Genomic DNA, 25,979 nt, shown 5'->3' with positions numbered 1-25,979 from the left:
TAGAAGTGAATAGAGAGCGCTGGTCATAGAAGTGAATGGAGAACACTGCCCATAGAAGTGAGTGGAGAGTGATGGCCATAGAAGTGAATGGAGAGCGCTGGCCATAGAAGTGAATGGAGAGCGCTGGCCATAGAAGTGAATGGAGAGCGCTGGCCATAGAAGTGAATGGAGAGCGCTGGCCATAGAAGTGAATGGAGAGCGCTGGCCATAGAAGTGAATGGAGAGCGCTTCCTGTAGAAGTGAATGGAGAGCGCTGGCCATAGAAGTGAATGGAAAGCGCTGCCCGTAGAAGTGAATGGAGAGCGCTTCCCTTAGAAGTCAATGGAGAGCGCTGCCCATAGAAATGAATGGCGAGCGCTGCCATAGAAGTGAATGGAGAGCGCTGCCCATAGAGGTGAATGGAGAGCGCTGGAGATAGAAGTGAATGGAAAGGGCTGTGCATGTGCAGCCACCTCTATATTTATCTGGAAGGAAGGAGTAAACGTCTAGGGTACTTAAAGGGGGTATTCCTATGTCACGATATTTATGGCATATTCACGGGGTATCCACATGGTGGTCCTCTCTCTCCGTCCAGTTTAATTGGAGCTCAGTAAATAGTCAAGCAAATCCCATAGAAGTGAATGTTAATCGCTGCCCATGAAAGTGAATGGAGAAAGGATCTGATAGAAGTAAATGGACAGAGCTGTACATAGAAGTAAATAGAGAGAACTGCCCCTGGAAGTGAATGGAGAGAGGTGCCATGCAAGTAAATGGAGAGAGCTGCACATAGAAGTGAATGAAAAGAGTTGCCCATAGAAGTGAATGGAGAAAACTGCCCATAGAAGTGAATGGAGAAAACTGCCCATAGAAGTGAATGGAGAGAGCTGCCAATAGAAGTGAATGGAGAAAGATGCCCATGGAAGTGAATGGAGAATTTTTCACTTCCTGACATAACTGATAAGGGCAAGTCGAGTAGGGAGACCCCATACCTATCGGTGAATTTGGTGGGCCTATGTAACAACCTCTGTGGCCCTATTACTGCTCCCACATTGGGGTCACCCAACGTTTCTGGAAGCTGATTGGTAAATTGAACTAGTTATGCCATAAAATATATCACTGCCAGCCTCCGTGGGCTAATGGATGTTTACCAACCCCAAGCCGGTCCGTCTTGCTCGTCCTGTGTGTATATAGTGGCGGTATATTTATACAGCAGGTGCACAATGAGTGGGTGTTGTGTGTCAGGGTAACAATAGCGCTGCTCATCACATCCATACACTGGCCCCTTTGTGTCATGGGACACGTCGATGTGATCAGCCCAGCGCCCTGATGCATTGTACATTTCGGGATTACTTCATGGGGAAAGAGGGTGTTTGGGATGGAACAGATACTGTATATCCAAGGAGGGATGTTACAGTCCATAGAGGGCATAATATTAATATTGTCATATCATCTAGAATTATTATTGGATATATCCTGGTAACAATGCTATACAATGCTCACATAATATGGCAATATAGTGCTCAAATAATACTCCCATATAGTTCACAAATATTGGTGGTAATGAGCAAAAGGATGTTCGTTGTCTGATGTGAGCCTAAAAAAATAATAATTTGCAGCATATAAAGTTTCCGTACAGTGTTCAAGCAAAAAAATGCTCAAATGACAAAACAAAAACCACCATATTGTGCCAATATAATTGTGTCGCACAGTGTTCAAGCAATACAGCCCATAAAGTGACAAAATAAATATCACCATACTGTGCCAATATAACAGTGCCTCACAGCAATATAGCCCATAAAATAATAATATGAATACTGCAATACTGTGTCAAGATAGCTGTGCCACACAGTTTTCAAGTAATAAAGCCCATAAAAGAATAATATGAATACTGCAAAACTGTGCCAATATAACTGTGCCGCACAATGTTCAAGCAATACATCCCATAAAAGAACAATATGAATACTGCAATAGTGTGCCAATATAACTGTGCCACACAGTGTTCAAGAAGTACAGCCCATAAAAGCAGAATGTGAATACTGCAATACTGTGCCAATATAACAATGCCACTCAGTGTTCATAATTAAGCCCTTAAAGTGACAAAATGTATACCACCATTCTGTGCCAAGTACCTCATAGTGGTCAAGTAATACAACTGATAATGTTAGAAAATAAATACTGCCACACTGTACCAATATAATGGTGCCACACAGTGTTCATATTAAAGCCCATAAAGGCAGAAAATAAATACTGCCATACTATGCCAATATAAGAGTGCTGCACAGCAGTAATGAAACAGCCCATGAAGGTAAAAATATACTGAAGCGCAGTGTCAATATATATTAGTGCTGCAAGGTGTTCAACCGATAAAGACCATAAAGGTACAAAATTAAATATCACCGTACACTGCATAAATTTACAATGCTGTATTGTGGGTAATAAGAGGAAGATACGCCGACCAACTGTTTGGTGAGTAAATAATACCACTAAATAGTAACCCAATAACATGGCTACACAGTAACAAAACAATACCACCATCGAGTGCCAAAATAATAACACTGTACCATGCTGAAATAATACAACCGTCATTGGCTGATATTTCCGACCAGCCCTGATAACCACGACACTTTCTCCATTACATTACCTGCATGGTTGTGCCTGCAGGTGGAGATGGAGCTGGCTTTGCTGGAGGGCGAACTGAGAACAGAAAGAAAGCAGATGGAGAAAGACGAGGAGGTCATCCAGCTCCTGCAAGAACAGCTCAGAGAGACGGAGTGGCGGTGGCAGGAGGAGAGAGACAAGGTACATCCGCCTCGTCAGAGTGCTATTAACACACCAAAGAGACCATAAGACACCAAAATCAAAATCCTCATTTTATCCCTTTTTCCCCAAAAATTCACTGACTCTCAACGACAAGAAGCAACTCAAACATTCATGTGTTGTGTGGACCACTAATCTCAGCTCCATATGGCAGAACAGGTTGTTTTTGGTGATGACAAAAGGACTAAATGTCAAAGTTTCATTTTCTGTCTTCTACCCACAGGATAAGCTGCAATTACAGAATGAGAAAAAGAAAGTGAGAGAAATGGAGCGGAAGATATCGGAGTGCCAAGCACAGCTGGAAAACCAGCCTGAAAGTCTACACGAGCAGCTCCGGAAGCAGATTCAGGAGGTGAGCAGAAGCATCAGACATGGTGGAAGCCAGGGCTCGAACCAGTATTGCATTTTTGCCTTTTTTTGGTATTTTTCGCCTGTTTTGATGTGCGCCAAATTCTTCTTTCGATGAGATTCTCATTTTTATTTTCACATTCGCCAATTTTTGTTTTTCCAGACATTTTCAGCTGATTCCTCAATTGCGACTTTTTAAGTGGCAAGATTTTTTACTCCAGTCTCCCCCTCCCCCCCACCTTAGAGTTATTTTTATGCACATCTGAAAGTTATGAAACCCATCATTTTCAAATACCCTATTAGCTAATTTTACTGTCTCTGGAGGTCCCAAGATGTCTGTGCTTTATTCAGACATTTTATTAATTTCATAGTGTAATACTTTATTTCACCTGTGGAAGTGCTGCAGGAAAATGGAACACTTAATATTAGCAGATAAAAAGTCACAATTGATGAATCGGCCTAAAAAATATTTGGAAACCTCAAAAAAAAAAAAAAAAAAAAGCACAACGAAGAGCATAAAAAATAAATAAATAAAAACCCAGGAGAATACATAAAAAATAATCTTTAAAAGGCGCAAATGAAAAGAAGAAAAAAAAACGCTAATAAAAAACAGGCAAAAACTAGACAAAAAAAAGTGCTATTATGAATCGGGCTCTATATGTGTCCAAGAGGTGTCTGGTTTACAAAACCCATTTTCCATTACCCCGTTAATTACTTTTACTTACCTCTGGATGTCCCAACACGTATGTGCATCATTCAGACATTTTATTAATTTCATAGTGTAATACCTTATTTCACCTGCGGAGGAGCTGCAGGAAAATAAAACACCTATTATTATCAAATTACGGTTTATCACAGGAGGTCTCTGTAGCAGGGACTTTTCTAGGAGATGGAAAATTATTAGGAGATGTTTCTATTTTCAGCTTTATGGTTCCATCACCATATATAAGGCTTCGTATAGGAGCTTCACCCATCGACATTGTTTTTTTTATGGGTGAAGGATCTGTGTGGGATGGGGTTGTCAACGTTTGGTTTTCCTGCTGAGGGTGTTATTGCGTGGGCGGGTTTATAGGTGCACCTTTGTATCCTAGATGACAGAGGTGATGGAGAGCGCAGTCAAGTCCTTTGAAGACTTGGAGTTCCAGCAGTTGGAGAAGGAGAGCAGCCGAGAAGAGGAGAGAGAGGCGGCGTACCGGCAGATCTCACAGAACCTGTCCCAGAAGCAGAATGAGCTGAACAAGCGGAAAGTAAGAACGAGCCACCAATGATCTCAACGGAAGGTCTAGATTGGCCTCCACCATTGGGTTATTTGTCATTTGGGCCTGGAGATTACGAGATTAACCAGAACTTCTTGTCTTATAGGATAAAGTGATACGCTTGGAGGAGCAAGTGCGAAACGCGGAGGAGCAAGCGCAGGCGGAGAGGCTGAGAATTAGCGAGGAGAACACACGAGTCTTCCAGTCTCTAAATAAGGTATCTAGACGACATCTAAGACGTGGACTGATCATAGACAATGGGGGCATAAGGGTTGAGTTCATTGGGATGTGACACTTGCACTCAGTTGAGACTTGGGTTGCCAGTTTTTCACCTAAAAATACTCAAAATGCGTTGTGGAGTTTTTAAATTGAAGAACAAAAAAATAACGTGGGTACAATTTGGGTATGATCAAGGGAGACATTGACATTCTGTAGCCCAGTTAATATCCTTCCGGCCTCCGCTTCTCTCAGTGCCCGGGGTGAATGTCTGGTTGCTGAATGTGTCTTGGCTGCTGTAGTCTCCCACTGGCGCCAATTATACTTGGCCTTATACAGAACCTGGTGGGACCAAAAAGGAGGAGAAATTCTAGTTTAGACCCAAAGCCTAAAGGCTACACATTGGACCAAAGTCGGCCAAACCCACTGATATTGATGGGATCAACCGACAGTCTGATGTTGGGAAGAGAAGGAGAGAAGGTCTGTTGAATTTTAGCAGCGGATCTCTGGATGATAAGAAGTCATCAGAGGAATCTGGAGTAGAACGGAGGAGGGTGGAGGAGTCTGGAGGAGGACGAAGGAGACTGGAGGAGGACAGGGGGGTCTTGAGGAAGACAGAGGGTTTTGGAGAGGACAGAGAAGGCTGTAGGGGACCGAGGAATCTGAAGGAGGACAGAGGAATTTAGAGGTGACAGGGTTCTGGAGGGGACAGGGTTCTGGAGGATGACACAGGGTTCTTGAGGGACAGAAGAGTCTGGAGGAGTCAGAGGATTCAGAAGGAGGACAGAGGGGCCTGAAGGGGATAGAGGAGACTGGAGGCAACAGCAGTCTGGAGGAGGACAGAGAAGTCTGGAGGAGAATAGGTGAGTCTGGAGGTGAAAGAGGATCCTGGAGGGGACAGAAGAATCTGAAGGAGGACAGAGGAGTCTGGAGGTGACGGGGTCCTGGAGGATGACAGAGGAGTCTGGAGGATGACAGAGGAGTCTGGAGGGAACAGAGGGATCTGGAGGGGACAGGAAGTCTGGAGGATTACAGGAGTCTGAAGGAGAACAAAGGAGTCTTGAGATGACAGAATCTGGAGAGGACAGAGGAGTATGAAAGAGGACAGAGGATTCTAGAGGGGGCGGAGGAGTCTGGAGTATGACAGGGGTCTGGAGGAGGCAGAGGATTCTGGACAGGTCAGAGGGGTCTGGAGGATGACAGAGGGGTCTGAAGGAGGCAGAGGAGTCTGAAGAGGACAGAGGGGTCTGGAGGGGACAGAGGAGTTTAGTGGATGACAGAGGGCTCTGGAGGGGACAAATGAGTCTGAATCTGAAGGAGGACAGAGGGGTCTGAAGGAGGACAGAGGGGTCTGAAGGAGGACAGAGGGGTCTGAAGGAGGACAGAGGGGTCTGAAGGAGGACAGAGGGGTCCGGAGTGGACAGAGGAGTCTGGAGGTGACAGAGTCCTGGAGGATGACAGAGGAGTCTGGAGGGAACAGAGGGATCTGGAGGGGACAGGAAGTCTGGAGGATTACAGGAGTCTGAAGGAGAACAAAGGAGTCTGGAGATGACAGGGTTCTGGAGAGGACAGAGGAGTATGGAAGAGGACAGAGGATTCTGGAGGGGGCAGAGGAGTCTGGAGGATGACAGGGGTCTGGAGGAGGCAGAGGATTCTGGACAGGTCAGAGGGGTCTGGAGGAGGCAGAGGAGTCTGAAGGGGACAGGGGTCTGGAGGGGACAGAGGAGTTTAGTGGATGACAGAGGGCTCTGGAGGGGACAAATGAGTCTGAATCTGAAGGAGGACAGAGGGGTCTGAAGGAGGACAGAGGGGTCTGAAGGAGGACAGAGGGGTCTGGAGTGGACAGAGGAGTCTGGAGGTGACAGAGTCCTGGAGGATGACAGAGGAGTCTGGAGGGAACAGAGGGATCTGGAGGGGACAGGGAGTCTGGAACATAACAGGAGTCTGAAGGAGAACAAAGGAGTCTGGAGGTGACAGGGCTCTGGAGAGGACAGAGGAGTATGGAAGAGGACAGAGGATTCTGGAGGGGGCAGAGGAGTCTGGAGGATGACATAGGTCTGGAGGAGGCAGAGGAGTCTGGAGGAGGCAGAGGAGTTTGGTGGATGACAGAGGGCCCTGGAGGGGACAAAAGAGTCTGAATCTGAAGGAGGACAGAGGGGTCTGGAGGAGGACAGAGGGGTCTGGAGTGGACAGCGGAGTCTGGAGGAGGACAGAGGAGTCTGGAGGAGGACAGAGGAGTCTGGCAGGGGCTTTCTCAGCACAGGAGCACTCAGCCGACCATTTTTGCGTGTGGGAGAGTAGGGAGAGAACTGTCTGAAGAATGATCGTTTGGCCAACATGTACCTAATGTGTAGAGGGTTCTTAATCGTTCAATAACTAATTGGGTGGCCCAGTGTGCAGGTGGGCATATGAGAGCTGCTCGTCAATATAACAGCTTGATTGATGCTCACTGGTATCTGAGGGGGCCCACAGGCCCCTCTCCCGTATAAGATTATTCAGTATGTGAGGGTTGGGACTGCTGTCCCTTTTTGTAGAGGGGTCTTTGGGAGAGTGACTGCTACCTTTGCGTCCGTTATGCCCCTGGGTTAGCTGTAGGGGCTGGTAGACAGGGATTCATACACCAGAGCCATAGAGACGCACCTATAAACATCCTATAAAATACCGGGTGCCCAGAAATCCTGAATATACTGTTCCTGAGTACCCACAATCCAGCAAAACGTATAATTATCGAGGAAAAGTAAGAATACAAGAATTAGGCCCTCCTGATACTCCCCGTCTGGCTGGAGCCTCTTGCTAGGTGGGCTGCCATGGTCTCCTGACTGTAGGAATGGACGCGTACACAGACTTAGAACGCTTCATTAAAAGTGTCAGGATTCAGTGATCCCATTTCACCTTAATCCGACAAACAATGAATGAATGGGAACATGGCTTAGATCCAAGGCAGCGAGCGAGGGCGTCACACCCGAGAGCTGTCAGCCTCACACCCGTCACCTCCAACATGCCGAGATCTCAGGATGACGTCTTAGCAAATTGCAGGAACTGATGGCGGATTGTTCCGCCATGTCACAGGATTAGGTGATACATTTTTGATCGCTGAGGGACCGACCGCTTGGACTCACACAATCCTGACAATGGAGGTCCCATAGTCCAATATATGAATGGAGCTGTCGTAGTGGCATGGGACTGATTCCGAAAACGCCCTATTCACAGAAGAGACTTTGGCACCCCAGTTCTTCCCATTGATAGGTGATAAATATATTTTAGTGGGACAAGCCTTTTAAGGGGGGCCTGTTGCCAGGTCACAGTGGCCCTTATTTTATTCTCTCTTCTCCCCTGAGTATTTTGTTTTTTGTTTTTCTTAAATCCGCCATACGGTTCCGGAGATATGCTCCTTTTTATTTAGAGTTCATTTTTATGCTTTGTTCCTCAGGGGCGTGGCTCACTGGATTATTTGGGGGCGTGTATTTAGTCAGCTCTGCATAATTGAGCCACACCCCCAAGGAAAGACCACAAAAATAAGAAGGCCCATATCTCTGGACCCGTATGGCGGATTTAGAAGAAACAAAAAGCGGAATACTCAGGAGAGCAAGGGGGGGAGAAATAAGAACAAAAATTTGACACTTTTGAAAGGGGGGCCAATCCTCTCTTAAAGGGCTATTCTTATCTTGAAAAGTTATTATTTATCCACAGGATAGGAGATAAATTGCTGATCACTGGGAACGACTGCTAACATCCAAATTGATGCTGAAAAAGGGGTTGGAAAATAAAGAGGCTGCCAAAGATAGATATATCCGGTAGTCCCATAGCCCTTTAGGGTCTTATCACTAGATCCACAGCTTACAGGCTGCTGTCATTGGGATCCTATAATAGTATTTTTAGTTTTTGGAACAAGGAAGTCGCTGACGCCTTATTACAGTATGGACATAATTATATATATGTAAAAATAAAGGATCGTTCACTACCTCCTCTATATATAGATGTGCAGGCGTGCCCAGTGAATATGACAATAGCGGGTGTGAGTGATAATGGCTAATCATTCCGCCTGACTGAAGAAGGATCTGAATGTATCTTGAAGTGTCAAAGGCGGCCAGTGTTTCCTCTTGTTTTATCCCCGCCTCTCCCTTTAGTATACCAATTTTATTTTTTTTTTAATTCACCATATGGTTCCAGAGATATGGGCCTTTTTATTTAGTACTAATTGTCATTGTCTTTACAAGGGGGTGTGGCTCCCTGGATCCTCAGGGGCGTGTCTTTAGGATGCTTTGCATAATTATCCTTTTGACTGCTACAAGGATCCCAAGAAAATCTGCTAATTACAATGTGTCCTATTGGCAGGAGTTACAGTGATCACCTATATTTGCTAAGTGTTCATGTTCTCTGCAGCGCCTCCACAGGAGATATGAAGTATTACATCATAAATCCATGGTCTGCATGGATGTATTAGGTCCTCCAGAGTAAGAGATGCTCTTTGTAGCCCCTCAATGCTCTAGGATCAAATTCAGAATGCCCTAACGGGGACGTTTTCTTAATTAGATGCCTTAAATGCGTGGTTCATCTCTGGGGATATTTTTTTTAATTATTTGCAATTGGGTTTTACTAAAAATGTTGCACCATTTTGGCTTTTACAGGCTTTTTGTTTTCTTTTTTTTTTTTTTTTTTCCACATTCAACTTTGATATGGTCTGTGGTCATAAATCAGCTAAGAGGAGCTCAGAAAAAGACCAGATAGAAGAGTTACAATCTCTCCAGCCAGACCTTCAGAAGGTCTCACTGATGGACCCACAGTTAACTCATTCTGTGGTCATAACTCAGCTAAGAGGAGCTCATAAAAGACCAGATAGAAGAGTTACAAACTCTCCAGCCAGACCTTCAGAAGGTCTCACTGATGGACCCTCAGTTAACTCATTCTGTGATCATAAATCAACTAAGAGGAGTCAGAAAAAGACCAGATAGAAGAGTTACAAACTCTCCAGCCAGACCTTTAGAAGGTCTCACTGATGGACCCTCAGTTAACTCATTCTGTGGTCATAAATCAGCTAAGAGGAGCTCATAAAAAGACCAGATAGAAGAGTTACAAACTCTCCAGCCAGACCTTCAGAAGGTCTCACTGATGGACCCTCAGTTAACTCATTCTGTGGTCATAAATCAGCTAAGAGGAGCTCATAAAAAGACCAGATAGAAGAGTTACAAACTCTCCAGCCAGACCTTCAGAAGGTCTCACTGATGGACCCTCAGTTAACTCATTCTGTGGTCATAAATCAGCTAAGAGGAGCTCAGAAAAAGACCAGATAGAAGAGTTACAATCTCTCCAGCCAGACCTTCAGAAGGTCTCACTGATGGACCCACAGTTAACTCATTCTGTGGTCATAACTCAGCTAAGAGGAGCTCATAAAAGACCAGATAGAAGAGTTACAAACTCTCCAGCCAGACCTTCAGAAGGTCTCACTGATGGACCCTCAGTTAACTCATTCTGTGGTCATAAATCAGCTAAGAGGAGCTCATAAAAAGACCAGATAGAAGAGTTACAAACTCTCCAGACAGACCTTCAGAAGGTCTCACTGATGGACCCTCAGTTAACTCATTCTGTGGTCATAAATCAGCTAAGAGGAGCTCAGAAAAAGACCAGATAGAAGAGTTACAATCTCTCCAGCCAGACCTTCAGAAGGTCTCACTGATGGACCCACAGTTAACTCATTCTGTGGTCATAACTCAGCTAAGAGGAGCTCATAAAAGACCAGATAGAAGAGTTACAAACTCTCCAGCCAGACCTTCAGAAGGTCTCACTGATGGACCCTCAGTTAACTCATTCTGTGATCATAAATCAACTAAGAGGAGTCAGAAAAAGACCAGATAGAAGAGTTACAAACTCTCCAGCCAGACCTTTAGAAGGTCTCACTGATGGACCCTCAGTTAACTCATTCTGTGGTCATAAATCAGCTAAGAGGAGCTCATAAAAAGACCAGATAGAAGAGTTACAAACTCTCCAGCCAGACCTTCAGAAGGTCTCACTGATGGACCCTCAGTTAACTCATTCTGTGGTCATAAATCAGCTAAGAGGAGCTCAGAAAAAGACCAGATAGAAGAGTTACAATCTCTCCAGCCAGACCTTCAGAAGGTCTCACTGATGGACCCACAGTTAACTCATTCTGTGGTCATAACTCAGCTAAGAGGAGCTCATAAAAGACCAGATAGAAGAGTTACAAACTCTCCAGCCAGACCTTCAGAAGGTCTCACTGATGGACCCTCAGTTAACTCATTCTGTGGTCATAAATCAGCTAAGAGGAGCTCATAAAAAGACCAGATAGAAGAGTTACAAACTCTCCAGACAGACCTTCAGAAGGTCTCACTGATGGACCCTCAGTTAACTCATTCTGTGGTCATAAATCAGCTAAGAGGAGCTCATAAAAAGACCAGATAGAAGAGTTACAAACTCTCCAGCCAGACCTTCAGAAGGTCTCACTGATGGACCCTCAGTTAACTCATTCTGTGATCATAAATCAACTAAGAGGAGTCAGAAAAAGACCAGATAGAAGAGTTACAAACTCTCCAGCCAGACCTTTAGAAGGTCTCACTGATGGACCCTCAGTTAACTCATTCTGTGGTCATAAATCAGCTAAGAGGAGCTCATAAAAAGACCAGATAGAAGAGTTACAAACTCTCCAGCCAGACCTTCAGAAGGTCTCACTGATGGACCCTCAGTTAACTCATTCTGTGGTCATAAATCAGCTAAGAGGAGCTCATAAAAAGACCAGATAGAAGAGTTACAAACTGTCCAGCCAGACCTTTCTCACTGATGCACTCTCAGTTAACTCATTCTGTGGTCATAAATCAGCTAAGGGCTCAGAAAAAGAAGAGATAGAAGAGTTACAAACTCTCCAGTCAGATCTTCAGAAGGAACTCACTGATGTAATCCCAGTTAACTCATTCTGTGGTCTGTAGTCAGAAATCAGCTAACAGGAGCTCAGAAAAAGAAGAGATAGAAGAGTTACTAATTCTACAGCCAGACCTTCAGAAGAACTCACTGATGGATGCTCAGTTAACTCATTCTGCACAGAGGCTACAAAAGGCAAACGGTGCAAAATTTTTAACGAAGCCGAATGGCAAAAATGATATTTAGCAAAAAATGCATGCATTTACATAAGAAAAATATAAAGAATCTGTGACCTCTTTGAGTTAATTATTATTATTTTTTTTAGGAGAAGGATCGATTGCTCGCTCTTAGCGCATTGAGTGGAAAGAACTCCGACCAACAGGACGGGAAGGAGGGTTCTTCCAAAAAGGTGAGTAATAAACCTTCCATCAGTGTCATGTCACATGTCATCCTTTATCCTATTTCTACCTTTTTTTGCCATTTTTTCCCCTTTTATCACCCGGCATCTATTATCATTGGAAGCAGATGTGCTCTCCCAGATCTTCAAAAACCCAAATCTCATCTATCTGATGTGTCTAATTAGCTTTACCCTTCCCCCTCTAAATCCCCCCCATCACTCCCAATCCCTTTATTGCACCCACTCCGCCTCCTTCCATCTCTCATTGAACTTTTGGACTTTATATTTTTTTCCCACTTTTCTCCGCTCTCTTGAGACACATTCTCTTGTTTTGAGTAGGACTCCAATACCTTGGAGCTCACTTCAAAGCGCAAAATAAAAGTGAGTACACCCCAAGCGATAGCTGTGTTGTGAGTAACCCTTCCCTGATCACAAATAATCAACCTGAATATTCCGATCTGTCGCGGAATTGTGCACAATCACAATCAGTGCGCCACTGCTCCCTGCTGGCAGATTGGAGAATTACAGCTTAAACTTTTTTTTTATTTTTTTTTATTTTCTCTCTTTCCTTCTGATGATTTCTGTAAATTTCTTTTAATTCATCTATTTCTAATTAAAGATTTTAGATTTGCCAGACCTCCGTGTATCACAGTGCAAGTACGGATCGCGATGCATGGATATACCGAGGCTCTTATGACAGCTTCCTAGGCATATATAGGAGATCTGCGGCCGCTCCATGCATCGCAGGCCGTACTCGGAAAACTCATGTTGCCCAAATCTTAATTTTAGATTTGACAAATCAGCTCATTGAATGGCAAATCACAAACTAATATATGGATCCGGAAAAATCAAATTAGATGAAAACATTTGCTCATCAGCATTAATTTTCAATAGAGAAGGAACAAAGAAAAAAAAAATAATAATGATTATATATATATATATATATATATATATATATATATATATATATATATATATATATATTTTCCTATTTTTTTGTTCTATTCTTAAATAATACATATAAATAATAATAATAATGATATAAACGAAAAATAAATAAATAATAAATAATATATATAAATAAGTAAAATATATAAATATTTATATATATTATTCACTATTATTTATAATATAAATAATGATAAATAATATATATATATATATATATATATATATATAAAATATATGTTTAAATATTTACCTATACTGTCCACTAGGGGCTCCAGAGAACCTCCAGCCTGCCTAGGAGAAGAGGAAATGCGCCGTTCGTCCGCCAATCTGACCGCCCAGTTTCCCTTCACGGCAACAGTGAGTGGTGACATTTTTATGTTTTGTACATTATTTATTATTCTTTATTATTATTAATTAATATTTATATTTAGTTTTTTATACATTATTATGTTTTATAATTATTACTTGTCATTATAATTTATGAATTATTATTATCACTATGATTATTTATATTTAGTGTGTGTGTGTGTGTGTGTGTATATATATATATATATATATATATATATATATATACACACATATTATTTATCTTATTTATCATTATTTATATTATAAATAATAGTGAATAATATATATAAATATTTATATATTTTACTTATTTATATATTATTTATTATTTATTTATTTTTAGTTTATATCATTATTATTTATATGTATTATTTATATTATAAATAATAGTGAATAATATATATACATTTTTATTCATTCATTTATTTATATATTTTACTTATTTATATATATTATTTATTATTTATTTATTATTAGTTTCTATTATTATTTATATGTATTATTTATATTATAAATAATAGTGAATAATATATATAAATATTTATTCATTCATTTATTTTACTTATTTATATATATTATTTATTATTAGTTTCTATTATTATTTATATGTATTATTGTTTATATTTATTATTTATATTATAAATAATAGTGAATAGTATATATAATATTTATTTATTCATTTATTTTACTTATTTATATATATTATTTATTATTAGTTTCTATTATTATTTATATGTATTATTGTTTATATTTATTATTTATATTATAAATAATAGTGAATAGTATATATAATATTTATTTATTCATTTATTTTACTTATGTATATATATTATTTATTATTAGTTTCTATTATTATTTATATGTATTATTGTTTATATTTATTATTTATATTATAAATAATAGTGAATAGTATATATAATATTTATTTATTCATTTATTTTACTTATTTATATATATTATTATTCGTTTCTATTATTATTATTTATATTGATTATTTATATTATAAATATTAGTGAATAATGTATAAATATTAATTTATTTATGTATTTATATATTATACTTATTATTTATATATAATACATTCACTGTATAATAAAAAAAAAAAGTTCAGCAACTTTTTAACATACTTTCTATTTCATTTCTTCGCTGTTTTTAAGACCTCCGCTTGCTGCGAGTGAATGTGAACCTATTCTTTTCCTTTTTCTGGAAGCTGTCCTTCTCGCAGCTGACTGTTTGTTACACTTGTAGACATCCCTGATATTTCTAGATTGGATATAGTGGTAGAGAGTGTCAGCTGTGAGGTTCTGTGCTGGATTTAGCTTTCCCCTCCGGTCTTGCAGCGTGCCTGGAGAGCGCCGGCCTGGCCCTGCACCTCGCCGTCTCCTCCAGCAGCTCCGGAGGTCAGATCGCCTTAGCCATCAGCCCCAATCTTCAGATTGCCAGGAGCCGCAACCTGCAGGGCGAAGACAGGAGGTCTTGTGGGGGAAGGCTTCAGAGCTGCGCTCCTCCCAGGCTGCCCGTGATGTACAGGTAATCCTCCTTACTGTCATCAGTGTTGTTGTAGAGAGCGCTGCTCTGCAGTGACTTAATTTGTCCCTCCTCCATAGACCCCTACCTAAAATAGCGGAGATGGAACGTCAACTACTTGAGGCCATGGCGGAAAAAGAGCGCCTCCTGAAGGCCAGGGTGAGTAATGATCTACAGTATAGAAGAAGGGTCTGTATTCATGATTATCTGCTAGATATCGGGGTCCGGGAGCAACTGCTGCAGGGTCCTACACATCCTATCTGTTTTAGGCGCCAGAACGTCCTGCAGATTGGGGGACGTCTGGGTCCCGAGATCCCCATCTGATCGTACTGAGCTCCTGCAGGAGCGTGCACACAGCAGTGTCTGCGGTCTATGCGCCGCTCTGTGCGCTCCTGCGGCAGCTCTGCACTTATGAAGTTTTTTGAGTATCAGGACTTCCCCCAATTTGCAAAATCTGTTCACAGCACTTGACCTAGGGCTTCTTACCTTGGTTTTGATAAATCCTATGTTATCTACTGTACAGCAGGAGGAGGAGGTGAGCTGTGACATCACCTATTGTGAATGGTGGATCCTGTGTTATCTACTGTATATAGAGGTGTTATCAGTCATTGTACAGGAGGAGGAGGTGAGCTGTGACAATCACCTATTGTGAATGGTGGATCCTGTGTTATCTACTGTATATAGAGGTGATAGAAGTCATTGTACAGGAGGAGGAGGAGGTGAGCTGTGATATCACCTATTGTCAATGGTGGATCCTGTGTAATCTACTATATATAGAGGTGTTATCAGTCATTGTACAGGAGGAGGAGGTGGTGAGCTGTGAAATCACCTATTGTGAATGGAGGATCCTATGTTATCTACTGTATATAGAGGTATTATCAGTCATTGTACAGGAGGAAGAAGAGGTAAGCTGTGATATCACCTATTGTGAATGGTGGATCCTGTGTTATCTACTGTATATAGAGGTGTTATCAGTCATTGTACAGGAGGAAGAAGAGGTGAGCTGTGATATCACGTATTGTGAATGGAGGATCCTATGTTATCTACTGTATATAGAGGTGTTATCAGTCATTGTACAGGAGGAGGAAGAGGTGAGCTGTGATATCACCTATTGTGAATGGTGGATCCTGTGTGATCTACTGTATATAGAGGTGTTAGCAGTCATTGTCCAGGAGGGGGAGGAGGTGAGCTGTGATATCACCTATTGTGAATGGTGGATCCTGTGTGATCTACTGTATATAGAGGTGTTATCAGTTGTACAGGAGGAGGAGGTGAGCTGTGACATCACCACCTATTGTGAATGGTGGATCCTGTGTTATCTACTGTATATAGAGGCGTTATCAGTCATTGTACAGGAGGAGGAGGAGGTGAGCTGTGACATCACCTATTGTGAATGGTGGATCCTATGTTATCTACTGTATATAGAGGTGTTATCAGTCATTGTACAGGAGGAGGAGGTGAGCTGTGATATCACCTATTGTGAATGGTGGATCCTGTGTTATCTACTGTATATAGAGGTGTTATCAGCCATTGTCCAGGAGGGGGAGGAGGTGAGCTGTGATATCACCTATTGTGAATGGTGGATCCTATGTTATCTACTGTATATAGAGGTGTTATCAGTCGTACAGGAGGAGGAGGTGAGCTGTGACATCACCACCTATTGTGAATGGTGGATCCTGTGTTATCTACTGTATATAGAGGTGTTATCAGTCATTGTACAGGAGGAGGAGGAGGTGAGCTGTGACATCACCTATTGTGAATGGTGTATCCTGTGTTATCTACTGTATATAGAGGTGTTATCAGTTATTGTACAGGAGGAGGAGGTGGTGAGCTGTGACATCACCTATTGTGAATGGTGGATCCTATGTGATCCACTGTATATAGAGGTGTTATCAGTCATTGTACAGGAGGAGGAGGTGGTGAGCTGTGAAATCTCCTATTGTGAATGGTGGATCCTGTGTTATATAGAGGTGTTATCAGTCATTGTACAGGAGGAGGAGGTGAGCTGTGACATCACCTATTGTGAATGGTGGATCCTGTGTGATGTACTGTATATAGAGGTGTTATCAGTCACTGTAATCCTGTCTGTGATGATAAGACTGCTGTAATGTTATCTGTACAGAACAGGAAATGTGATTCTAGTCTTGTTGTCAGTGTGAAGATTTTAATTTGTAAAAAACGAAATGAAAAAGATGACATTTCACTCATCATCATTTCCTGATGACACGATCCATGTGAGCCGATATCAGTCAGAAGTAAGGCGTCCCTTTCCTCCCTGCTGCACTTCCCTCCATCCATTGAGCGCAGCGCGGGGCTGAGCTTCTGCGCTGCTGCCGTCTGACCTCGCCTCACATGACCGTCACACAGGAGCTTCTGCTTTTTGGATCGGAGCCTGGGGCACAAGCTCTGTCCTCAGTGAGTCAGACGGCAGACGCGGCACAGGACTCGGGTATGGACTCTGCAGCCGCCGGCTGGTGTGTATGTGCGTGTATCTGTGCATTATATGAGCCCTTATAGGTTAATCTATAGGCGATATAGAACGTATTCTGCAGACTCTCCCATTGTATCAGCCTCCCTGCTGCTCCCTGAGTTGACAAACAAGTTTTTCGTGTTTGCTCTGATCCTTTTACAAGGCAGATAAGCAGCCAGGATATAAAGGGTTTCCCGTAAAATATAGAAAAAAATTCCCGTAAATCGGCGTCCTCCTAAGACCGTGCACCCATCGCTTTCTTAGTTATACCCATACTTGAAAAAAAAACAAAATCTACCTAGGATCTTGTGTGTATAGGGGATTTTTAGTTATAGGGGATGTCTATATGATGAGCCATACATACTGTAGGCAGGAACCTGCAGAGTACAGATTTACCAATCGATTTCACAATATGGCGGCGGGGACCAGTCGTCCTCAGTGGTAAGAGGTTACATGACCTTAGTGTCTGATGGACACTTCTTTACATCTCTCCGGAAACAAGTAAGAAGAGGTTTACTGCTCCTGGCCCTTTAAGAATTGGCTAACAATAATGATACAGGGGTGGGACAAACACTGATTTAACAATTCTCCCCTATACAGTAGGCGGGTGATCATTTAAAGGGGATCTGTCACCAGGTCATGAGTGTCCAATTTTTTGCTCTTACATTGTTCCCACTGTCCCCCTCAGTATTCCATTTTTTTTTTTTTTTTTAAATCCGCCATAAGGTTACAGAGATATTGATCATTTTGTTTAGTGCTAATTTTATGGTTTTAACTAAGGAGGAGCTCACATACTAAAGACACGCCCCTGAGGATCAATTGAGATACGCCCCTGAGGATCCCGTGAGCCACGTCCATGAGGATCCAGTGAGCCACACATCCTTATAAAGACCATAAAAATTAGCACTAAATAATAAGGGACTGTATGGAAACAAAAACAAAAAAAAACCTGGAAAACTCAGAGGAGCAGCTGGAAAAAAACAAGAGCAAAAATGGACTCACCAAAGACATTTATTACGTATTGATGAAGGATGTGTCGTAAATATCTGAAGGATGCAGACCCCACCTTTGTGACCTGCTCCTATCTCCAGTACAGGGGTCACTTTTTCAGCCATTAAGAGTATTCCAGTCTACAACAAAATTATCTGGATAGGGCATAATTTTTAGACTGGTGTGGGTTCCATCACTTGGATCCTTACTGAAGAATGGAGAGATTCAGCGCATACGCCACCACTTCTCCACTCACGAACATTGACCAGATCGGGAGGGGTTCCCCTTTGTGCAGATAGGTGTAGGTCCCAGCGTATCAAACATTTATGGAATATCCCATGAGTATGTCTTAAATGTCAACCCCTTTAAAGACTATTCCAATCTACAACAAGATAATCTGGATAGGGGATAATTTTTAGACTGGTGTGAGTTCTATCACTCGGATCCTTACTGATTGCCAGAATTGGGGATTTGCTTGCACATGCACCCTGTCATTCCATTCTCTGATGCTGAGTCACTTCTTGTGGACACGCCGAGAGTCACGGGTATTCAAGGAGTCCGAGGTCAAAAGCAAGGAGGGTACGTCATAAACAGAGGGAAGAGACAAAGGCATAGTCAGGTAATGGTCCGAGGTCAGAATACCAGGAGAAAAGCGGATCAGAACAAAGGGAGCAGGCAAAACGAATGGTCAAGCAGCTAAAAGATCCACAAGAAGAACAAAAGGCACGGAGAGACAAACCACACAGAGGTGAATGTACATCTGACAGAGAACAGGGATTGATAGCCAAGTTAAGTAGCTGGGCAGTGACCTGGGACACAGAACACCTGAAGGCAGCCCAGCACCCCCCAGTCTCAAATTTGACGACTCAGCCGTCAATCAAAACACCAACAGCTCAGCACGCTCCTGCACCAGACTGAATGACTGAGCTGTCAATCAAAGTACTGACAGCTTCAGCACTTCCCTGCACCAGACTGGACAACTGAGCTGTCAATTAAATTACTGACAGTTTCAGCACGCTCCTGCACCAGATTGGATGACTGAGCTGTCGTTCAAAGTACTGACAGCTTCAGCACGCCCCTGCACCAGACTGGACGACTGAGCTGTCAATCAAAGTACTGACAGTTTCAGCACGCTCCTGCACCAGATTGGATGACTGAGCTGTCAATCAAAGTACTGAAAGCTTCAGCACGCTCCTGCACCAGATTGGATGGCTGAGCTATCAGTAACTGCATCCCAGACACAGTGAGGGGTGGAATCGTGACACATTCATTGACAATAGGAGTGATGGTGTTTGTTGTCCACCGTACACTCCATTGATCGTACGGCCAAAGGAGAACAGGGGACATGAATCCTCTGTTCTGCTGATGGAACCTACACCAGTGTAAAAATGGTCGCCCATCCAGTGCATAAGTGACAATTATTCTGCCCTTTTAAGTTGCCCAAATATCTCAAACTACTGTACCTCCAAAATCAGCAGATTCAGGCACATTTTCTTTTATGTATACGTCGGTCCTTAGTTTTGTAATAACCGTGTGCCGGTTGATGAAGCCTCAGAAGGTCACAGGCTCTTACTTTAGAGGAGTATTTCCATCTCCAAGATCCTATTCCGATATGTAGTAGGTGTAATAATAATATTAGCAAATACCTTTATTTAGAAATGTAGTATAGTTTTTCTGATTTGCTGTGTCTCTTTCCTCATGTGCAGGACCTTAGGTATCCATGATTATGACCATTAGCAACTAGCTAACTGTCACTATATCAGTAGTCATAACCATGGATACCTAAGGTCCTGCAATGCCTGCACATGATGAAATAGACATAGCGAATCAGTAAAACTATACTACATTTCTAATTGGAGGGATTTGCTATTATTATTATTACATCAACTACATATTGGGATAGGTTCTTGATAGGGTGAATGAAAATGTAGGCTGAGTCTGCAGGCTGCGCTCTGGATTGGGATCCTGTGGATCCTAAGTGCTGTATTTATATTACTTATATACAGATGTAGCAGAGCTGATTTTGTAATTTTTTTTTTATTTGCGTGTGTGCACACTGCCATGTCTCACATTTTCTCCTGCATAAACTCATCATCAAAGGCCTTATTTGGACGTCAGATTTCATGGATATAACATGTGCACATTATATGGGCGTATTCCCAAGTCCTTTTATTGTTTCCCTTTGCAAAGCGATTGCAAAAAAAAATGTTCAAAAATGGAGACGTGTCCATTTTTGATCCGATCTGCAGATCGAGTGATCAGGTCCTTTAAAGAAATAGATGTCGTCTATGTATCGCCCGCGCACGGTCTGTTTTTTTACTGATTACAGGGTTGAAGAGACTTGGAAGGTTTTTTTTTTTCTGAATATAAGAAAAATAGATCAAACACTGATGATAAAAAAAGGATCAAAAATAGTTGAAAATTGGATCTGCAGATGGAAGAAAAGCAGACGGATGTCATCTATGTATCGCCCGTGCGTGGTCCATTTTTTTTACTGATTAAAGGGCAGGAGAGACTTGGAAGGGTTTTGGTGTTTTTTTGCATATAAGAAAAATAGATCAAACACTGATGGCAAAAACGGAGGAAAAAATTTTGAAAATTGGATCTGAAGGTGGAAGAAAAGCAGTCTAAATAAGGACTTAGGCCGGTTTCACACTTCCGTCATTCATCTGACTATGGATGGTGATGACCGGACTGGTTGCGGGACTCCTGCCCCGTGCACAATGGCCTCATATGATGTGCAAAGTCTCAGTCTCCGCTCTGCTACATCTGCACGTGGTGACTGCGACTACACACTAGATCGGAGAATCCAGAATTTATAAGAATGATGCCGTGTGTTATCCGGCTTGGTTCCGCTATTGTTTTTATAGGGTGGAGCTGAGAATAGGGCCATTGTTTCAGTAAGGTGACGGAGGCCAAGTGTGACTTCATGCGCTTAGGTGGTTTACAATGCATGGACTGTCCCGGGAGTAGACACCTGTGCTCTCGAATGATTCACACCTTGGATCTTGCCCTTGCATTACTTTATTGCACCACTAGAAGGCACTGCAAACTATTCCCAGATCTCGCCAATAATCCATTCTCTTTATCCCAGGAGGAGAAGAGAGTGGCTAAAGAAATGACAAAGCGTCTGGAAGTGGAGCAAAACCATGTGAAGGAAGAAGCCGCCATCTCCAATCACCCCTTAGTACAGACAGTCGTACCCGAGACCCCCGCGGAGCCGGTAAGTCCACGCAGCCTCGGGGAATCTCATCTTTTCTCTAGAATGTTACTCCAAAGCTGCATTCAGAATTCTGCTGAACTCTTTGTTCCCGTCTCCTTCTCTTCCGTAGCCGCCTCTCGACCTCAGGTCCTATCTGGAAGCATCGGGTCACAGTGTGGAGACCTGCCCGCACGTGCGGGTCAGTGCCATGTGCTGCAAGGGGTACCTGGTGAAGATGGGCGGCCGGATAAAGACATGGAAGAAGCGCTGGTTCGTGTTTGATAGGCAGAAGAGACGGCTGGCATACTACGCAGGTACCTGGGGTGTTATCGTCTTCTAGAGAGATGGTGGCACAATGCATTATGGCGGCTGTAGGTGACGTGTACGGTATAATGACTGGTGTGATTGTTCTGTAGACAAAGAAGAGCAGAAGCTGAAGGGGGTGATTTATTTCCAGGCTATTGAGGAGGTGTATTATGACCACTTACGCAGCGCCTCTAAGGTAAGTAATGTGTCCCCTCCATATAGTGTCAGCCCCGGTGTCCCCTCCATATAGTGTCAGCCCCGGTGTCCCCTCCATATAGTGTCAGCCACGGTGTCCCCTCCATATAGTGTCAGCCACGGTGTCCCCTCCATATAGTGTCAGCCACGGTGTCCCCTCCATATTGTGTCAGCCACGGTGTCCCCTCCATATTGTGTCAACCACGGTGTCCCCTCCATATAGTGTCAGCCACGGTATCCCCTCCATATATTGTCAGCCATGGTGTCCCCTCCATATAGTGCCAGCCATGGTGTCCCCTCTGTATAGTGTCAGCCATGGTGCCCCCTCTGTATAGTGTCAGCCACGGTGTCACCTCCATATAGTGCCAGCCCCTTTGCCCCCTCCATACAGTACCAGTCAGAATATTCCCTCAATAGAGTGCCAGAGTGGCTCCTCCATAGAATTCTAGTTAGTGTCCTCTCCATAGAGTTCCAGTATCAGTGTCCCCTCTGTAGAGGTGTGCTAGTCATAGTATTCCCTCCATAGAGTCCCCTTATAGTGTCCCCTCCATGGAGTACCAGTAACAGTGTACCATTCATAGAGTACCAGTCATAGTGTCCCTTTCATAGTCACAATTATAGTGTCTCCTCCATAGAGTGACAGTCAGTGTTCCCTCTTGAGTACCAGTATCTGTGTCCCCTCCGTAGAGTGCCAATCACAGTGTCCTCTCCATACAGTGTCAGTCATAGTGTCCCCTTCATAGAGTGTCAATTATAGTGTCCCCTCCATAGAGTGCCAATCAAAGTGTCCCCTCTATAGAGTACAAGTATCAGTGTCCGCTCCGTAGAGTGCGAGTCATAATGTCCCTTTCATAGAGTGCCAGTCAATATCCCTTTCATAGAGTGCCAGTCATGGTGTCCAATCCATAGCGTGCCAGTCCATGTCTCTTTCATTGAGTGCCAATCATGGTGTCCTCTCCATTGAGTGCCAATCATGGTGTCCTCTCCACTGAGTGCCAATCATGGTGTCCTCTCCACTGAGTGCCAATCATGGTGTCCTCTCCACTGAGTGCCAATCATGGTGTCCTCTCCATTGAGTGCCAATCATGGTGTCCCCTCCATTGAGTGCCAATCATGGTGTCCCCTCCATTGAGTGCCAATCATGGTGTCCCCTCCATTGAGTGCCAATCATGGTGTCCTCTCCATTGAGTGCCAATCATGGTGTCCTCCCCATAGAGTGCCTGACATAGTGTCCCTTCATAGAGTGCCAGTTAGTGTCCCTTCCATAGAGTGCCAATCATAGTGTCCACTCCATAGAGTGCCAGTCAAAGTGTCCTCTCCATAGAGTGCCAGTCATAGTGTCCCTTCATAGAGTGCCAGTTAGTGTCCCTTTCATAGAGTGCCAGTCATAATGTCCTCTCCATAGAGTGCCAGTTATTGTCCTCTCCATAGAGTGCCAATCATGGAGTCCTCTCCATAAAGTGCCAATCATGGTGTCCCCTTCATAGAGTGCCAATGATGTGTCCCTATAATAGTACCAAAATTCCCAAATACAGTTGCAGCCAAAATGTACTCCTCTTCCTGCTTTTTGCCAGGCACAATGCCCCATAACCGTGCCCACTTAGATTACCTCATGTCGCTTAATACGAGCCACCACCACAATCACCAACCAGTCTCCAAACGTCGGTTGTTGACCTATATCCTCCCCCCAATGGTCAGACCTTCTCCCGTGTGTCGATCTTAATGAGCACTTTATTGATCAAGTACTATTTTTTTAAATTTACCAGAGCCCACACCCCAAGTTGACATTTTGTTTGAAGACCTTTGAACGCCTGTTTTGTATGGTGGCCCCGACCCCAGAGGCCATGAGGATATGGATGGACGTGATGGTCACGGCAGCTGAGGAGAACTCACGGTACTGATAACTTTTTGGGACTTGAGCCAAAGGAGAATAGGAAGACAAGGACATGAAGCACAGACTTTTAATAAGAAGAAGGACCTAGTGAGAGAAATATGACTGAAGCAACAGATGGAAACTGACTCCGGCATATGGCCCGGGTGTGAGAGGTTTTACCGGCTGTTCCCGGGCCGTTTATGTATATGCGTCTGCTCGTTTGTTCCTGTGAACTTGTTTGACTCATTCTGGATGTATTGTATATGTTGGCGGCCATTTTGAGAACAGAACAAACAATGCAAATCCCTAAGAACCTGAGGTTCAAAATGGCTGCCCTTAATCTTTAGTGATTTTCTTGAAGATGGCCAAGAACTGATGGAAAAATTCCAAAGATTTGGCAATTTGGAGATGTTTTCAACCTGGTGTGGTGATACTAATTCCTGATTTCCAAGCCATGAAGGACCACATGTACTTTTCCTCCAAATTTTGGAAATTTAAGGCCCCAAAACAGTCTCTAATGGGTGGGATTTTGCTTAAGTGAATCTCCCAATTTCGATTTGGACAGATTTACTTGAATACAGCTGGCGGATTCATCTCAGCCCAAATTAATTTGGCCCGCAAGTGGAAGATAGGGGTGAAAAAAATACCCCGATCATCTTGGTCCAACTCCTTTCTGGTTCTTGGGCCAATCTGAGGGGTCATGAAACGCGTTATTCCTCAATGCGACTGTATGGGGCCTCGGATTGACTTCAGCATGGGACTGGAAGAACGTAAGATCGGCCTGGAGGACCGTTGTGCTATTGAGGATACATACATTTTTAATTTTAACCCCTTCCCGGCCTTGATACGAATTTTGCTGGATGCCTCACGAATCGATTCGCTCCTCCTTACTAAAAAACTTTATCGATGGTTTTAGATTGTGAATGGACAGAACTGAAGCGGGTTCATGAACGTGTTTGGAGGAGGCCTATCTTATAATGTAGCACTCTGGGGTCCCCCAGATGACGGAACCCCATAACAAAAATGTTCCACATTGCATTTTTAATTCAATTTTGCTGCTAAAAACATTTACAAATAAAGTTGGACAGTTGTCAGCAGGCACTCGAGTTGCCTTGTTGCCCATGGCAACCCTTAAGAATTCCTTCAGGAAAATGAAACATGGTTTCTGATTGGCTGTTAAAGCCGATCATGTCTGCCTGTCATTGGCTGGAGGCTGGTTGCCCTTTGATTTGCCCGTAGCAACCAATCGCAGCTCAACTTTCATTTCTTAAACTGATCCCTTAAAATAATAGCTGCGTTGTGATTGGTTGCTATGGGCGACAAAGGCATTTCTTTTAGACCGTTTTAGACAGTCAGGAAACATGATGACAATATGTCTGCCCAATATCCCTCAGTCACTAAAAAGCAGCCATTTTGTGCACTGTATCAAAGACACAAAATGGCTGCCTTGCAAGCCACTTTAAATTGGCAATATTACTCATATTGTCTCAGAAATGTCTCTTGGCTACAAAATGGCCGCCTTTCTAGTAAGCCTCAGGACTTTTTTTTGTGACCGATGTAAATTAATCAGATCACTGTATATATTTACTTGTTTTTGAGACACATACCTAGAGGATTTGCCCCCCTCATGTCAGAGGGCCCAGATAGTGAAGAATGGGCATCCATGGCCTCCATATTGTGACCCGTCGGATGCCCACTTTCACTTCTTTCTCTGATTTTATTGTTTTTTTTTGCACACCATCTTTTCGATATGTGCGCCATTGTGTAGGATTGTAGGCTTGTATAATATTCTGTATATTTAGGGGAACATCTGGTGAAAGGGTTGTTACTACTATTGTTCCAAACATTACATTTATTATATTTATTTTATTCTTTAATAAAAAAAAATGTTAAATTGTCTGAAGAAACGCGGAAATTTCTTGTGTAAATAATACCAGGGCGGACTCTAAGTCACCAGTATGGTGGCCATGCTCTGTGCCCACGTAGGGGCATGCTGCTGGTCAGACTCTTTTTGGAGTGGGTGGACGTCTGACAACATCGATCCTGAATTCTTCCTCCTAAAAACAGAAGTTGTCATGTAGCCTAGGACAGAGAACATTTAGCCACTTAATAGCTTGCTAAATTTTTGCATTTTGGCAGCCATAACATTTATTTTCATTGATGTGGCTGGATGGGGAGAAATTGTATTGTGCACATGGATGTGTAATGTGTGTATATGTGCTAAATGTGTATGT

The 25,979-nt window shown here is 42.9% G+C and overlaps 1 protein-coding gene across 4 annotated transcripts in view; it reads left to right on the top strand.

Moving 5' to 3' along the window:
* The window catches only part of PHLDB3 (pleckstrin homology like domain family B member 3), a 67,052-nt gene extending 41,459 nt beyond the window's left edge, over positions 1–25,593 (top strand). For 2 of the 4 annotated variants that reach the window (XM_073655813.1, XM_073655812.1), the window contains exons 4-16: positions 2,641–2,778; positions 3,020–3,148; positions 4,236–4,391; positions 4,507–4,617; positions 11,812–11,895; positions 12,223–12,264; positions 13,101–13,191; positions 14,523–14,712; positions 14,790–14,868; positions 21,264–21,392; positions 21,502–21,685; positions 21,788–21,873; positions 23,639–25,593. In XM_073655813.1, coding sequence (XP_073511914.1) covers positions 2,641–2,778; positions 3,020–3,148; positions 4,236–4,391; positions 4,507–4,617; positions 11,812–11,895; positions 12,223–12,264; positions 13,101–13,191; positions 14,523–14,712; positions 14,790–14,868; positions 21,264–21,392; positions 21,502–21,685; positions 21,788–21,873; positions 23,639–23,773 — 1,554 coding nt within the window. In that variant the 3' untranslated portion in view covers positions 23,774–25,593. The remainder of the gene's footprint in view (positions 1–2,640; positions 2,779–3,019; positions 3,149–4,235; positions 4,392–4,506; positions 4,618–11,811; positions 11,896–12,222; positions 12,265–13,100; positions 13,192–14,522; positions 14,713–14,789; positions 14,869–21,263; positions 21,393–21,501; positions 21,686–21,787; positions 21,874–23,638) is intronic. The other 2 variants (XM_073655816.1, XM_073655815.1) reach the window with 2 other exon arrangements.
* Positions 25,594–25,979: the final 386 nt, after the last annotated feature.

This window comes from Phyllobates terribilis, unplaced genomic scaffold (assembly GCF_046119375.1).
Source record: "Phyllobates terribilis strain yellow unplaced genomic scaffold, ASM4611937v1 Scaffold_12__6_contigs__length_324123572, whole genome shotgun sequence".
In the NCBI taxonomy this organism is placed as follows: Eukaryota; Metazoa; Chordata; class Amphibia; order Anura; family Dendrobatidae; genus Phyllobates; species Phyllobates terribilis.
The sequence above is the reverse complement of the archived record's forward strand: the minus strand, read 5'-3'. Positions and strand labels throughout refer to the sequence as shown.